A 16,063-nucleotide genomic window follows, 5' to 3' on the forward strand; every position below is an offset into this window, starting at 1 on the left:
GATGCTGGAAATGGAAATTGCTTTAGCCCTGGAAGGAAAACATGAACTGGATGTATTTGCTGGATTCATCTTCAGCAGTGAGGTCGAGAAACAATTATTATGACAATTTAATCAGGATTGGAAGAGTGGTTTCTTTGTACATGAACTATCACAGTTGAATCACTGAACCATATGCTTTTATACAAAAAACCTTCATTAACTGTCTGAAGCAAAATTACCGAAATGGGGTTAATAAATAAATAAATAAATAGTTCAAGAGCAGAGTCTGTGGATAGCATATGTACCTAAGTGTGAGTGAGAGCTGGGCTTCCTGTAGGATGAGCCAATTTCCAGCTCGTCTGGAGGGTGTTTGCTCCTGGCCAGACACAGGAGTGGGTTTGTCCCCCTGGCTGGGTCTCCTGCCTGAGGTGACGGCTGGGCAAGGACAGAAGGGAGAGCCCAAAGCTGTTCCGCAGGGCAGGCAGGGAGCCCACGCTGTGTTCAGCTGCACAGGGCAGCCCTGGCACACGCTTTAACCATCGCTTGAATCATTTGTGGAACACAGACAATTGCCTTTCTATATCCGATTTCTGTCAGCTATATCCTGATTATTTTAAGGGGAAAAAATTGCTCCAGCTAAAGAATTAATGGATTCCTAGACTAATAGTTGACACACAACTTAAACACAGCAAGTACTAATATTAGATTGTGCGAGTACCCCAGCCTATGTCGGGGTCATGCCCAAAGGACCTTCTGCATCAAGCAGTGGAATTTCTTTAGCAACTTGTGTACAATTCTTTCACCTTCACAAGGGAGGGGGAAATGACATAGTGAAGATGCTTGTGTGACAGGAGGAAGCTGTGCTATGAACTTCAGACGTGCACGTCACAAAATCTAACAGTCTTCTGTGGAAGCTCAATTAAAGAAAGCTTCAGGTCTGCCTTGCAAAACACAGGACCAGGACTAATCCACCATTTTCAGCTCAAGCCTGGCTCATTTCCCACTGGTGGAATAAACTTCCCTTCTTGAACTTGCTGTTCCTTTGGGTTACATGAACAGATCTGTTGCTACAGGCAATGCATTACAATGAGATTCTAGTCTACTGCTTAGAGAGGACTGAACCTTCTCCATGCTTTTTAAAATTTAATAATAAATTGCTCGATTAAAGCATATACACAAAACCAGCCGTTTGTGTCCCCTCCTATAAAAAAAGAAACTAGAAATTGTTCAAGGTACCAGTGTTCCTTTGGTTTTTTGCATCACACTGATATTTTTCCTAAAATGCAGTTTTCTTACTGAAAGGAATGGCTGATAATTTACAAGAACTTATAAATTGTATTAAAAAATACATAGAGAGAGAAATGCAATGTATTTAATTTAGAATTCTTTGTTCTGAGACCCTTAGCTTTTCTTAAATAGACATACTTCATCAGGACAAACACTTGCAGGTATTTGCTGGAGTTCTGCTGCACATTTTCTCATTCAAACATTCTTTCTGTTTTTCATTTTCCATTAACAACAGCAAAAGGCCCTCAAGAATTCTAATTTCTTTTGATGGCTAATGATTTCAAGATTATTTTCTGTGCCATGTACTATATTATACCAATCTACATTGCCACCATTTAGTGATTACTTCAGTAATCTAATTCATTAATTTGCAATGCAGATCACAACTGATCTTGAGGATATGTTTGCATATTAAATAGTTCCATAAAAAGTAATCAGTAATTTCTATCAGATAATTCTATGTTAATATATAGTGGATAAGCAAAAAAAGTTATTAACATATCACAAGACCAGGAAGAGTCCATAAAACCAAAATCAATAGTTAAATATTAAGGAATATTTCTATTCCTAATTAAAACTAATTAATCTTTTTCAATAACACAATGACACACTTTCTTCTCATAAGCTGACAATACCCCATGAAGCCTGAAATGAGATAAATTATTCTTTGCTTGTTTGTTGGACGGAGGTCAATAATACCTCAGGGCAAACACTGTCTATAGCCAATTTCTTAAAGAATTTCAAATTGAAAAGAAAAATCTTTCTGATAGCAAAAAAAGGCAGAAATAGCACATTAAAGGAAGAATTTGCGAGGCATTGTGTATGCATTAAAAATTCTGCACAGGGTGCGTGCCCAGTGCCCTTAAAGGCTCCCTGTGCCGGTGAGTGCAGAGGGGGCAGCTCTGTGTGTGCAGGGCACGGCACGGGCTGCTCATGCCAGGGCTTCCCCTGCTCATGCCAGAGCTTCTGCTGCCTCAGTCCTGGATGTGCTCAGTCATTTACTGCTGTTCATCTGCCCTCAGCCAGTGGGAACCGGAGGTGTGAGAGCGGGGTTGGTGTTTTGCGTTACCCATTAACTCAGAGCCAGCCTTCATGAATTAGTTAACACAAGCAATCAGAGAAATTTCTCAGGGTGCTCACTCAGCCCTTGGAAGTGCTGTGCTTTTGACTCCAACTCCTTTGCTGTCTGGCTCATGGGTCAGTTGGAACAATGCTCACGTGTTCTGGTTTGCTGCTCCTTCAGCAGCCTGGCAGTGCTGATGGCTCAGGGATGGGGGTGACTTGTTCACAGCCCCAGACAAAGCACAGATCCTGGCTCCAGGGTGCAATCCCTCTGTGTTTGGAGGGCCTGCATGGAGCCACAGAGCAGCTGCTGCCTTTTAACTGCAGGAATTCCCACCGACCAGCATCCTGTTTGGGGGAAGATCGTGATCCCAAACCCTGAACTGCCCCAAGGGTGCTGGGAGGGAGACATTGCTGAGGGCAGCAATGCAGGAGCTGCCACAAAAAGGAGTCCAAAAGTGTGCTCAGAAGTTTGAATGCACAAGGAATCTTTTCTGGCTGGGTTTGAGTATTGACTGTAAGTCAGCACCTACTGCCTTTAGACCATGATTGCTTCACGTATCTATTAACAGTAAACAAAAACATCCCCCAAAAGACACATAATTCACCTTTGATGAGACACAGAAAATTTCATATGAGAAGGAAAATCCTGCTCAAACTTATGAGAAAACATGAACTAAGGAAATTAAAGACTGTTTTGCAACCTCCTTACTTAGGCTTGTTGCCATGTGAACAATCCCTTGATATTTCTTAGTACTTTACAGAAAAAAAGAAAATTGATAGAAAATAAAAATTTTGTTAAACTATTGGCATTTTTGCTGAACAAATTAGAATGTCTGAAAGAAATTAAAAGATAATTTAAAAATTAATATAAAATTTCATCCCTTTGGCATATTTCGTAGGAAGGTGCATGCTGAAGCATTTTATTTAATAGTCTAAATATATGGTGTTACAACTGTTCTTACTTCTGGTGAGTAGCACGATACACTTCATCCAGAGCTGCATTTCAGGAAGGTGGATACACAAGTAAGTATGTGTGTTATCAGAGGAGCCATTTACAGAACGGACACTACTGGTAAATATAAGAGTGTGAAAGGATTTGGACAAGAGATGTATAAAAATTATTATTCAGAATTGTTTTCATTATCGTAGTTCCCAGATTCATATTCTTCATCATCTTCCTCATCAGAGGTGTCATAATACTCCTCGTACTCAATGCTGTAGCTTGCACTTCTACTGCCAGCAGTGAATGCAAATGCAGGAGATGGGCCTGCAAGATGTAATTGAATCCAGATTAAATCAGCTGAAGATAGAAACACAGAGGAAGGATTTGTACAGCAAACCCAGATTTTCGGAATCCTTGTTATCTATGAAAAGGACTGGGGTTTTAGCCAATACCTCATACCACTGAAGGTCATGAGCAAATTTCTATATAGAATCATGGAATCCCAGAATAGATTGGTTTGAAATGGATCTTAGACCTCATCTTGTTCCACTCCCTGCCATGGGCAGGGACACTTCCTCTGTCCCAGGTTGCTCCAAGTCCCGTCCAACCTTGGACACTTCAGGGATGGGGCAGCCACAGCTCCTTTGAAAAACCTGTGTCAGCACTTCACCATGCTCTGAGTAAAGAATTTCTTCCTAACATCTAATCTAAATCTCTCCTATTTTAGTTTAAAACTATTCTCCCTTGTCCAGCCACTATCTGCCTGTATAAAAAGTCCCTCTCCCTCCTTCTGGTACTCCCCCTTTAGGGATTGGAAGGGCACTGGGAGCTCCCCAGAGCCTTCTCTTCCCCAGGCTTGACACCAGAGGCTTGTCTCGAGAGCAGAGGTGCTCCAGCACTTGGAGCATCTCCATGGCCTCCTCTGGGCCCACTCTAACAGGTCCATGTCTTCGCTCTGCTGAGGATATGTTGAAAATGCATTTAATTTCTAATACTAGTAAACTATGGTATCAGTCTTCTGCAGCTCCTGTGCTTCTGCAAATATTCCCAGAGAAAATAAAGCTTTGAAAGCCACTTATAGAAACTAGATGAGTGACAAACTCCCCTAGTCCAGGAGGTAAATATGACAATACATCTTTATCCTGAATTTGCCAGGAAAAACATTTCTCTATGGAGGAGGGCTGGGCCCAAAGCAAATCAATAGCAAAGCTATTTTTTACATCTTTTGAACCACTCTCATTAAGGAACAACAACTGTTTCCTTCCTAATTTTATGAAAAATAAACAGCTAAGCAAACCTGCCATGATTCAAAAACTCCCTCAGTTACCCCAGCTGTTGTTCTGGGTCCTGCTAACATCAAAGGACTTTTCTGGGAGAAGGACAGTGGAATAATGTGTCTCAGCTGTATGGCTCCAATCTACAGCTTTCTGTTTTCTGGAAGCCAGGATAATTTGCAGCAAAATATTACTATATAAACCATTAGGGGATAAAGTAAAATAAAAGCACACAGAAGAGTGAAAACATGGTCAGTTTTAGGTAATTTCTGCCATGCTTCATTTTCATTCCAACAACCCCATCCTTTGCATCCTGCTTGTATGCATTTTTATAATTTTACATCCAAATTTAAAAAAAAGATTACCATCAATGACTTTCAATCTTGCAGAGGCATATGTTGCACCATGCTTATTTTTGGTGTGGCAGATATAAATGCCTTCATCTGATTTTTTGAGGCCTTGAATCTGCAGCCAGCCTGTCACACCATACTTCTGAGGCCCACCTCTTGCCTTTGAGAAAAAAAAGAAATGGTTGAAATTAAGTAGCTAGGACACACCATGATGCTTCTCAAAATAATTGTGGATGGATTAAACATCATAACAACTTTTGCTTTTTTTTTTTTTTTTTAATGCCATCATGCTTTGATTCTGCTTATTCTTGCTGAACTGTGTTTTACCTTCTTTCTGCTGTGCACCTGTGAGTTCATGCTTTCCTGTCTCTGCTCTTGCACCTTCACTGCCCTGCACAGTGCTCTCATTCCTGCTCCCCTCCAGGCCACTCTTCCCAGTGCTGCCCCTTCCCTTGTCCCAGCACCACTTGCTGCTTCCCCAGAGCATCCCAGCTCTGCCCCAGCTCAGGGTGAGATGGGAATTGTTAGGGCCAGGGGGGCCTGACCAAACTGACACTCAGCAGCCAGGTTTTAAGGGCTGTCATGACATCCCATGGGCACCTTCACACTTCAGGACAGTTTCAGCTGGCTTGGAGTAAAGCCTCCTAAAGAGGCATAAGTGGTACCCTGGCTGTTCCTTCTGCTGGGATTGCCAAAGCACTGGCAGAAATCCTCATTCTTTGCACAGTCACAGGGCCCCTACTGGGAATCTATTTATTGCAAGTGTTGTGTTTTGTAGGAGGAATTCACAGATTAACCGCCCTGTTCCTGCTCCCAAACTGTATGCAAAGGTAAATTCAAGTTTTACCTGAACAGAGACGTGGGTATCATCTCCTGGCAGAAACATTTTATTCCCCTTTTTTTTCCATTCAAGCTGTGGCATAGGATATGCTGACACCTCACAGCCAAAAATTACATCATTGCCAGTGTAATTCTGGGCATCCTGAGGCGGCATAGAAATAACAGGAGCTGCAAAGAGCCAACAAGGTGCTTTAGGAGACAGTACACAAAGAACACAAAGAAAATTTTTGTTAATACTAATCTGTGCTTCACAGGCTGCCATCAGATTGTCTTTACCTTTTGGGTCTCACACACTGCAAAGAGCCACATGATTCCAAGCACCTTTTAAAGCTCAGAAAACCTTGTGTCTAAAAATGCTTATTCAGGTCTGTTTTCCCCCTTGCAGATGACAGTGGAACCCGAGGTGACATTGCGGGTTTATTTGGCCCCATGAGCTGTCAGTGTGGCCCAGGCTCAGCCCCCTCAGCAGAGCCACCAGTGCCTGACCTGGGCCTCAGAGGGAACCACAGGAAATTCGCAGCACATGAGGCACAGAGTGATTTGATTGTGTGACAGCTCTGAATGTGTCACATTTTGGTTAGCTGAAAGGCAAAACACTGCTATTGCTGGCGTTTTCTGCGTATATCATTGCCTTGAAGCTGCTAAACATTGTCAAGCACTGTTATCCATGGAAGTCACAAGTTACAACAGCGTTAATGAATATTACATTTATCCTCAATTGCTATTGATGTCATCCAATATTGGTGTTAGGAATGAAAAGGATTGAAATTCAATTATTTCTGTAAGATTTCATGCTATGCTTATTATACTTGTTACATTTCCACTTGCTTCCTCATGTTCTCGCACTGTCACCCCCTCCAGCGTTTATTGATTGCCTCGGAATTCTCCTTTTTCCCTTTTCCCGAAGCCAGAGCTGCCGGCAGCCACGAGAGGGAGCCAGCCCGGGCTCGGAGGCACCGGGACCTTCCTCGGTGCTGCCACCCCGATGGCGGCGCATCCATGCATCCATGCATCCATCATCCATCCATCATCCATCCATCCATCCATCCATGCATCCATCATCCATCCATCATCCATCCATCCATCCATCCATGCATCCATCATCCATCCATCATCCATCCATCCATGCATCCATCCATCCATCCATCCATCATCCATCCGTCCATCCATCCATCCATCCATCCATCATCCATGCATCCATCCATGCATCCATCCATCCATCCATCATCCATCCGTCCATGCATCCATCCATCCCTCTGTCCGTCCGTCCCTGCGCAGCTGGAGTGGCTGCTCCTCTCCCGTCCCAGCAGGGCACAGACCAAACTGTGGATGCGCTGTTAGCACAGAGTTCCTGAGCTGGAGATCTCTGCTTTTCCCCCCTGACCTATTTGTCCACAACAAGAAATATTTTGCCTTCTAAAACCTATTTTCTATTTCCAGACCAGTGCTCAAAAAAGAATGCATTTTCTGGGTGATTTGACTTGTGCCGGATATTTTTTTCCACACATCACAGATGCTTGGAAATAGAAACTTCAAGTAAATAATTAATATATTTTTACTTGCAGTGTTTGAATCAATACCTAGGTGCAGCATTTATTCTTCAGCATTTGAAACTTTAACAGCCTGTTCCATGTTTTCGACAATTTATAACAACAATTTCAACAATTTCTAACACATTTATCAGTTTTTAAGGATTAGTGCCTGTGCAGAAAAATATTAAATGCTTCCTGATTAAAATTAAGGGCAAAAAAAATATACAGAAAACTATCAATTTTCTCATTTATAAATGCCTCATTAAACAACCTTGCTACTCTTTAAAAGTAAGGTTTTTCAAACTAGGAAACTTAAATCCTTAAATGCTTGTTCTTTCATGAGAACTGCATATTCACAATCTATTGTTTCAAAAATCTTTATTCAAATCAGTATTAACTGAATATCTTGGATGAGAGTGCTTTTGCTTGGTTTTTTTTTCTTTTTGTTTTCCTATGAACTGATCACAGAGGCTCTGATATTAAAATATATTTTTAAATCTTAAAATTAATTGAAACCCCATTCATTTTAAAGATAGATCCACTGTAGTTAAGCCTAAAATGTACAAAAGAAACCAAAACTCTACACTGACTCACGGGAGTTTTTTAAATTGTTCCCACACAGAGACAGTGCAAAAAGCTTTTCAAACTTGATGCTGCCTCGTGAGTATTTTTGTTGTGCCGCCAACTCAGGTGTGCTGTGGATCCCTGCCAGCACTGAGGTGTGGCCAAGGGCTGGGTCCTGTCCCCGTCACCGTCCCCAGCCGTGGCTCAGCCACCCACGGGAGCACACCTGGAGTCTGGAGCACACAAAGGCCTGAGTTAGAAATCCTCATTGCAGCTGTCCAGCCCTGCCTGCCGTGCACTAGGACAATTCCACACTAGGAATGCTCCTCTTTCCATGAACTGTGAGGAGAACACAGCAGACAGCGGGGAAATGTCCAAGCTGGGTCCCAGTCCTGCAGCTGAGCCCAGGGCTGGCATCCTCTGAGACCAAGCTCAGTTCTGATCTGACCAAACTGAATGCTTTCAGTGCTTTCACTGCCCACCCAAACTTCAGAAATAAAATACTACAACCTCGCAATATCATTTCGCTGTGTTTTGTGGAAGAAAATTAAAGTAACATTCTACAATTTAAACAGAAGTTTATAAATTTTTTTGAGTGTTTCAGGTTTTGTGTCCTGGCAAATTCTCCCTTGATATCTGTGTGTATTTTGTTTGCATGACTGATTAGAAACAGAGCTGTACTGTTATGATAACGTGTCGTTTTGATTCCTGGAGTAGATAATTTTTTTTGATAGCTAAGGTAAGTGTTCTGGTGTCCTGGTGTCCAGAGCTGAATGGGCAGGAGCTGCTTCTTTCCTTTTACAGTCCCAGTCATTCATGAATTATCCCTCTGTGTTATAGAAGATGTAAACCAGAAGACAGGAAAGGTCAAAATACTGTTTTACCTTTCACAATCAACCTGACATCACTCCAGACCAATTAATCACATATTTAATAGAATATTTTTTATCATATTGTACATTATTAATTTTTGCTAATCTATGTCTGATTAGATGGAAATGGCAGAAATTTTTGTGTCTTGTTTATTCGTTTTTACTCCAAAATTTACATTGAAAATAAATCATGTGACACAGCTAAATATAAAGAGAATCACTGCTATGTTGTTCTGTTAGCATGAGAAATGTTTCAATGTGAATGGGGATGGTTTAAGTGTGGAGAATCTGTATATAATCTGTGTATATAATCAATGTACTTAGAAACCTTGGTAAATTATTGGATAAACTGATCAAAACTAGTTTTCAGGAAAAGAAAGATTTTTTCCATGTTTCTTTAGCGAGCTAGGCCTTTTTCTTCTCCTTTTTCTGGCAAGAGAAGAAAGATGAAAGGCTGTACTCCTCTGATGAAAGGAGTTTATTGTTATTTATTTATTCATTGGTTGCTGTATACAATTAGTCCATTTGGCATCAAGAGGAAACAGCAGATGCTTTGAAGGGGAGAAAAACAAAACAAAGTACTTTGAGCTGAGTGAAGGTTATATTTATAGCTTGGTACCAAAGCCCCACAGCGCTCAGTGTTTGTTCCGCATGCAAATCGCCCTCAGGACAGCCCGTGCTGCGGGGTTTGCCGCTCTCCGAGCCAGGCTCCGGCTGCCCCTTGTCACCAGCTGTCCCCGCAGCGGCGGGGCCGGAGCGCGGTGCCCTCGGGGCCGGGCCGGGCCGGGCCGGGCCGGGCCGGGCCGGGCCCCTCCGAACCCCTCCGAGCTCCCTCCGAACCCCTCCGAGCTCCCTCCGAACCCCTCCGAGCCATTCCGAGCCCCTCCGAACCCCTCCGAGCTCCCTCCGAACCCCTCCGAGCGCCTCCGAGCCCGCGGCAGCCCCTCTGAGCCCCTCCGAGCCCGCGGCAGCCTCTCTGAGCCCACTCCGAGTCCCGCCGAGCCCCTCCGAGCCCCGCCGAGCCCCGCCGAGCCCCGGGCTCCGGCCGGCTCTGAAGCTCCCGAGCCAGCGTGAGGGGCGGCAGCTCGGGGACAGGAGAAGGGCATTTGTGACCCTGGGCATTTGTGACCCTGGGCATTTGTGACCCCGGGCGCTGCCAGCCCAGCGCCCTGCCCAGCGCGGGCACGCTCCAGCCGGGCGCTTTCCTCCGCCACAGCCTCTTTAACTAAACCGCGCAGCAGTGACGCGGCTGTGAACTTTGCGCAGGCTTCTGTGCAATTCCAAAAGCTGAGCGGTGAGGATAATTCTCTGCATTCTGGAGAGAGGCTCCAGATTTTCCGGGGAGCCCGGGGAGCAGAGGGAAAGCGCTGGGGGTGATGCCTGCATGCAGAGCAGAGCAGCCAAGATCCCTCTCCTGCTGGAGGAGTAGCAGCGCGATGCGCCACGGGGGCGACGGGGGGCTGCTCGATGACACCAGCACTAAAAGTGGTAGCACTTCCAAATTAAAAAGTCTCTTGAACCGGGCCAGTTCTGTTAAATTAATTAGAGGGACCACTGCTTTAAGCCTGCGCGCTGAGCAGCTGCCGCTGCTGCAAAGTTACGGCACTCGCTAAGGGAGGCACGCTGCTGGCCGGAATCTTGCCGGAGGGGTTGTGCCACAAGAACTGCTGCTACCGAGTCCCAAACAGAGACTCCATCCCAACCTAACAGACTTGCAGTTGTACTGCAGGCTGGCATGCATGTCCCTTTCCTGACAAGCCTCATTTCCCACCTTAATACCCTGATAGCAAATAAAGGATTTTCTAATGGACCCATCTCTCTCAGCTAGAGAAAAAGGAAAGAAGCCTGATATTAATTGTTCATCACTTTTTCTAAGTAGTCAATATCCCTTGTTCATTCAATATAAAACCACAGCATACAGTCTAAGACTGCTAGAGAAGAGCGGGTGAAATACACCCGAGTTACTCCCAGTCCTTTGCCAGAGCTGCAATTTCAGATTCCTGGAGCTGTGACCCATTTGTGACCCACAGATCTCTTCTACTTCATTTGAGAAAATATTTTATTATCTTAAAACCCCACAGTAGTTTCTCATTTAGAAAAAAAAAAAAAAACCCTCTTCACATTTTCATTTTATAGTCAGGTCTTGAGTGATAGATGCCCAGGAGTCATGACTTGTAGTAATGCAAAGAAAGGGAACAGCATATGAGCAGGGAGCAGGAGTCCCCTGTATGCCCACCTAAGAATCCCTCCACAAACAAGGGACAGAGACAACAGTGCACTTTAAGAGTCCTTTAGGGAAATTGTTTCAGCTTGATTCTGTTCTGCTATTTGGATTTCTCTTTCATGGGTTAGCTAGATTTTACGATGATTCTGAATTGGACTATTTGGAGCTTTTTGGTAAAAAGAACAGAGCTGTTAATTAAACCCTATCTTCTTCTATTGCCCCTGCTTCACTGCTTACCATGTATCCTCACAGGTGGATACGCACATGCACCCATGTACCTGTGTGTGTATATGTATACACAGGAGATATATATATATATATATATATATATATATATATATATATATATATATAATGAGATCTGCTTTACTTTCACCACTTTAAGTCCTGTTACAATAATAATCATTTGCCAATTCCTCCCAGACTATCCTATCTGTTTACTGATTCTCAACTTCACATGCAACTTCTGTAGAAAAAAAAAATCATACTCTGATTATAGTAATCGTACTCTGATTATTCAGAACAGACCCACGTTGTAGATTGATGCCTTTTTAGCTACCACGAGATTTAATCCACTAGTGTAATTTAGAGGCTTATAAAAAACAAGATTTAGTACCAGATGCTGAAACACATTTTTAACACAAAGTAGCACTATCACAGAATAATGATAATTGTAACAAAACCACAGTATTAGTTTAATGAAGTTAGGCTAGAGTAGCTAATAACACGTCTGAAGACAAGAACCAGCTCTTTTTTTCAGTTTGGAAGTGCCGCTGTACGCATTACCTGATTCACATGGCCCTTTATGTTTCATGCTGATGTTTCTTTTCGCAGCATAAGCCTTGTTGAACTGACAGATGTTTTCATAGGTTTTCCCATCAGATCCACAGATGCTTTCTTGAGATTTGCAAACGCACTGGGGTTCAGGGACTTCCCCAAACCTTGCTTCATCAGCATCCAGCCTGCACTCGAGGTGATCCCCACACTGCCCATAGAAATGATTGCCGTGGTCCAAGTCGCACATCTGACCTTCCACGTTCCCACATTCCAGGCAGCAGCCGCAGCGATCCGGCACAGCCCCGGCTGGACAGTCCTTGGGCTCAGAGCAGAGTGCCAAATCACATTTTCCACAACTGTCTCCTTCCCTCAGCAGCCTCCACCAGCCTCGGTGGTACAAGGCAGGGAAACTCTGTGAAACCTGTACCAGTGCCACCAGCACTGCTGTAACCATCCGGTGCTTCATCTCGAGAGTGTAGCAAAAAGCAGAAAAGGTCCTTGGAGTAAAGCCAGGGAGAGGGAAAAAAAAAGCAAACCAAAAAAGAGCAAGCTAGTGAGAGAAAAACATCACAATCCTGGTTTTGTTTTAGAATATAAGCTGTACTCTGAACACTGGCTTTAAGAAAAAATTAGTATCAGATTCCTAATCTGGAACTGATAATAAAAAGGCATAAAAACCCAGCAGCTTTTCCCTAATGCAGTTTGGAATGCAAGTACTGCTTGCACAAAGACCAAACTGCCCCTTCTGACAGCTGAGCTGAAGCTCTCTGAAAAGCTGTTTGCTCCATGTCTCATTGAGCCAAATTTGCAAAGCCTAGCTCTAGTGAAACATTACATTGCAGCTATTGTGGAAAGGGGAGCAGGGACAAGGAGTGTGAAATCAAAAAAGTCACTGCTATGAGTGGCCCTCCCCTACATCAGGCAAAACAGATGTCCACAAAAAGATAAATATGTGTACAAAGTAGCACCCAAAACCCCAGTGCCCTGGGGCTTGGCCAGTACTCCAGAGACTAGAGCTTGGTGCAACACCAAATGTGATGCATTCCTGATCACAGCTAAGGGCTCTGAATTAACACTTTATTTACAGGCTCTATACAAGCAAGAGGCAATCCAAGTCAGCTGCAATTGACTTTGAGCTCTCACGTTTAAGACGAAAGATGCCTGTAATCATTAAAGGACCCATTGTTTGTCTCTCCATATATTTTCTGCTCGGTGTTTATGGGTGTCTGTGCTTTGCAACACAAAACAACGTGGTCCATGTTTGGCTCTAAGAACAATGACCACAGGCAAACTGAGCAAACTGCTGCAGCTTCAGAAGGAGATTCTGCTGAAGTATTAGATGCTGTGCTCATCTTTTCAAAGCACTTCTTTGCCTTAGTTTCTTAAGATGTGCTTACACTGCAGGTTATGAAGGAAGATGAAAGAGGTAGCTTGGATTTCTTTCCATGCTCTTCCTGTGTGTATATGGCTGCCAGTTCAGGGAGATGGCTTTGCAGGGTCATTTCTCACCAGGTGTTGTACTGTTCTTTTTCCATCTCAGGATTTAGATGTCCTCCCTATCTCCTGGCAGAAACCTCCCTTCCTTTGCCCTGCTGCTGAGATTGTTGCCCACAGAGTGCTGTTACCATTATTCAAACCACATGCAGCTCACCAGCAATTCATCTTCCTGGTTGTGGGGGTGGAAGTGAAGCATCGTGGACCTGCAGCCCTGCAAGCATGGCTCAATGCCATGGGTCAGAGATCACCACTACAAAGCAAATGTCTCTGGGTGCTAGCTTCAAATAATCCTATGTGCATCACAGTTTGAAGATAAACACATAAAACTAGGGCACTGTTAACAAGCTGAAATAAAAGAGAAGTCATGCTTGTGGCCTACTTAAAATCTTTCACAGGCAGCTTTTCCTCCTCTTTTTTCTTTGTTCATGGTGTGTAAGTCCTTCCGTCAGCTCAGTGAAGGATGCATTTTGTTGTATCAGCCTTGCATCCTCTGGCTGCATTCACAAAGGCAAATCTTTTGAGGTACATATTTACTTTTCATCCCATTTCCACAACTTTTCCTAAATTCAGCTCCCATACCTTCTGCACCGTTTGAGATTGCCTCTTCCTTTGAGTTAAGTAGCAAGCTGCTTCAAAATCACTTCCTTCTCCTGAACAGCACAAAATGCAATTTCCCCCAGCCTACACTGATCACACTTTTCAAAGCCAGCCTGGAGACACCTGCAGGGCACTGGGTTTTTCCTCTGATCACTGGGATAATTCATATTCTGGATGCGCAAGGTTTTGCTTTGAATTCTGAATCAGACTGTAAACAAGTAAATTATGTGTGTAATTGATGCTTTTAACATTGGGAGTCAGAAAAAAAAGTAACCTCAATTTAATGGGAAATTGATTATTTTGTCCAGTTTGATGTGTTTTATTTCACATTTCTTTATCAAGTCCTAATTGGACATTTAGTTTTGCATTATAGGGTCTAGCCATCATAGTCTATTTCATTATCTGTCTGTACAGCTTATGTTATAGATGTAGGGAGGAGTACCTATAGGACAAGGATTTGCTAAGGCTCATATGAAGTAAAGGAATGTCTATAGGGGTGAAGCCACATGTGCTAAGTGGAGCTAAAGCAGGATGGAGCTGCAGGCCAGCAACACCCCTGGCAGGGTGAGGTTGTCTGGCATCTCTCAGGAAACCTGGGATCTTAGTGCTGAAAAACAGTGAGTGTATTGCAAGGAAGCACCTCCTGGGAGCTGGCACAGAGAAAACCCATCACAGATATCCTAGAAAGCATTTTTGGCATTTACCTGACTCATGTAATCGGAATTCTTGGTGGGTTCAGCCTCTAAATTAAGAACTGGAAGTGCCTGCAGCATCGTTTAAACAGCTGCCACCTGGCAGATGATCTGCAGCTGAGGGTTACTAGGTCACAGATTCCTGAGATCACCTGGAACAAATTGAGGTTAAAGCACTGTGGTATGACATGGAGAAGTGGCCTGGCAAATCTCTGAATGTCTTTCATTATCAAGGCAGCTGTGACAAGCTGAGGAGAGCTTCCCACACTGGATGGGTGTGTGGCAGTCAGAGCAGAGGGGAGCAGGGACAGAGAGCAGGATGCACAGCTGGGTTTTCAGAGGCACATTAAAGGCATAATTCCATCTGCTTCAGGAATAAAATAAGCATTATTTCAGGATGTCTCTAATCCCTGCAGCTTGCTTTGGTAGGGAAAAGTGCTGCTTTTCAGCACAAACCTTGAATAAACCCTGAGTACATTCTAGAAGCAAACACAAGCAGCCGTGTATGAATGCCAGCACTGGAGCTGCAGGACAAGCAGCACTGTGCCCTGTGCTTCCAGGCTGGGCAAGGGCACTGGAGGCTCCCAGCCCCTGCAGGGATGGCAGCTGGCTGCCATCAGCTGGGAAATGACACCTTGGAGCATGGTGTCCTGAACAGGGACATGGAGCAGCATTCACGTGCCCTGGTCTCAGCAGGAAGGGCTGTGCTGGCTGTGCAGCAATTTCCCTGGCTCTTCCCCAGGATTTCCATTTGGGATGATCAGTGCAAGGAGTTCTGCCACCTTCCTGTGGAAACACAGGCTGGGTGATGGGCAGGGAGGGGACACGGCAAAGCAGCCCAGGGCTGTCTATGCTCAGCTTCTGATTTGTATTACATTGTTCTGCTTTGTATCATAATAAGTAAGGTATGTGGCTGATGCAATTTGAAATTCTGTTGCTGGTGATTTTTGAGGTACTGCTCCTCCAGTCAAAATATGGTTTGGCTCTTTATTCTGTTTTTATTTCTGTCAACATGAATTTTAAGTAAGTGAAGGTTTCTCAGTTCAGCTCCTGCCAGACTTGCAGATCTGGTTCCTACATAGGCACAGGAGTCCTGTAAGAAATAACAGCAAAATACAAAAATCTTCCACATATTCCTTCTACCTTCTCTGTCCTGCAATGGTTCCTCTCCTAAAACATTTGGAGTCAAGTTTAGAAACTAGAGTGCTCTGTCCCTTAGGCTGTACTAATTACCTATACTTGAGGCTCCTTAGAAATAGGAAATCTTGGCTGATTCCATGTGTTTCTATCCAAGGAATTTTATACTTGTATTATGTGCCCAAAATAAGCATTAAAGAATGTCCAGCCTGTTGTACTGGCTCAGAGCAGGCTTCAGGTGGCTGTGCCCAGTGGCTGCATCACCTGCTACTGTACCCATCTCCTGGGAAAACTTTCCCACCCATAGTATCCAGAACTGAGCTTCAGTCAAGGTGCTTAGCTCACCTGAGAGCAATGTTTAATTCTGTTGAAGTGGCAAATGGGCATGACTGATGCCATGTGCTGGCTCCTCCAGAAATGCAGACTGGGGCAG

General features: G+C 44.0%; 1 protein-coding gene across 1 annotated transcript; it reads right to left on the reverse strand.

Moving 5' to 3' along the window:
* Positions 1–2,658: 2,658 nt before the first annotated feature.
* LOC128944549 (kazal-type serine protease inhibitor domain-containing protein 1-like) lies at positions 2,659–12,651 on the reverse strand. Its single transcript, XM_054287852.1, has 4 exons — positions 11,717–12,651; positions 5,746–5,906; positions 4,914–5,058; positions 2,659–3,598 (listed from the first exon to the last, which is right to left on the reverse strand). Exons 1-4 carry the CDS (start codon positions 12,171–12,173, stop codon positions 3,453–3,455), a joined length of 909 nt encoding a protein of 302 aa, XP_054143827.1. The 5' UTR covers positions 12,174–12,651; the 3' UTR covers positions 2,659–3,452.
* Positions 12,652–16,063: the final 3,412 nt, after the last annotated feature.

The sequence above is a fragment of the Melozone crissalis genome, unplaced genomic scaffold (genome assembly GCF_028551555.1).
Source record: "Melozone crissalis strain CALT ecotype California unplaced genomic scaffold, PUWL_Pcris_2 ptg000061l_1, whole genome shotgun sequence".
Lineage (NCBI taxonomy): Eukaryota > Metazoa > Chordata > Aves > Passeriformes > Passerellidae > Melozone > Melozone crissalis.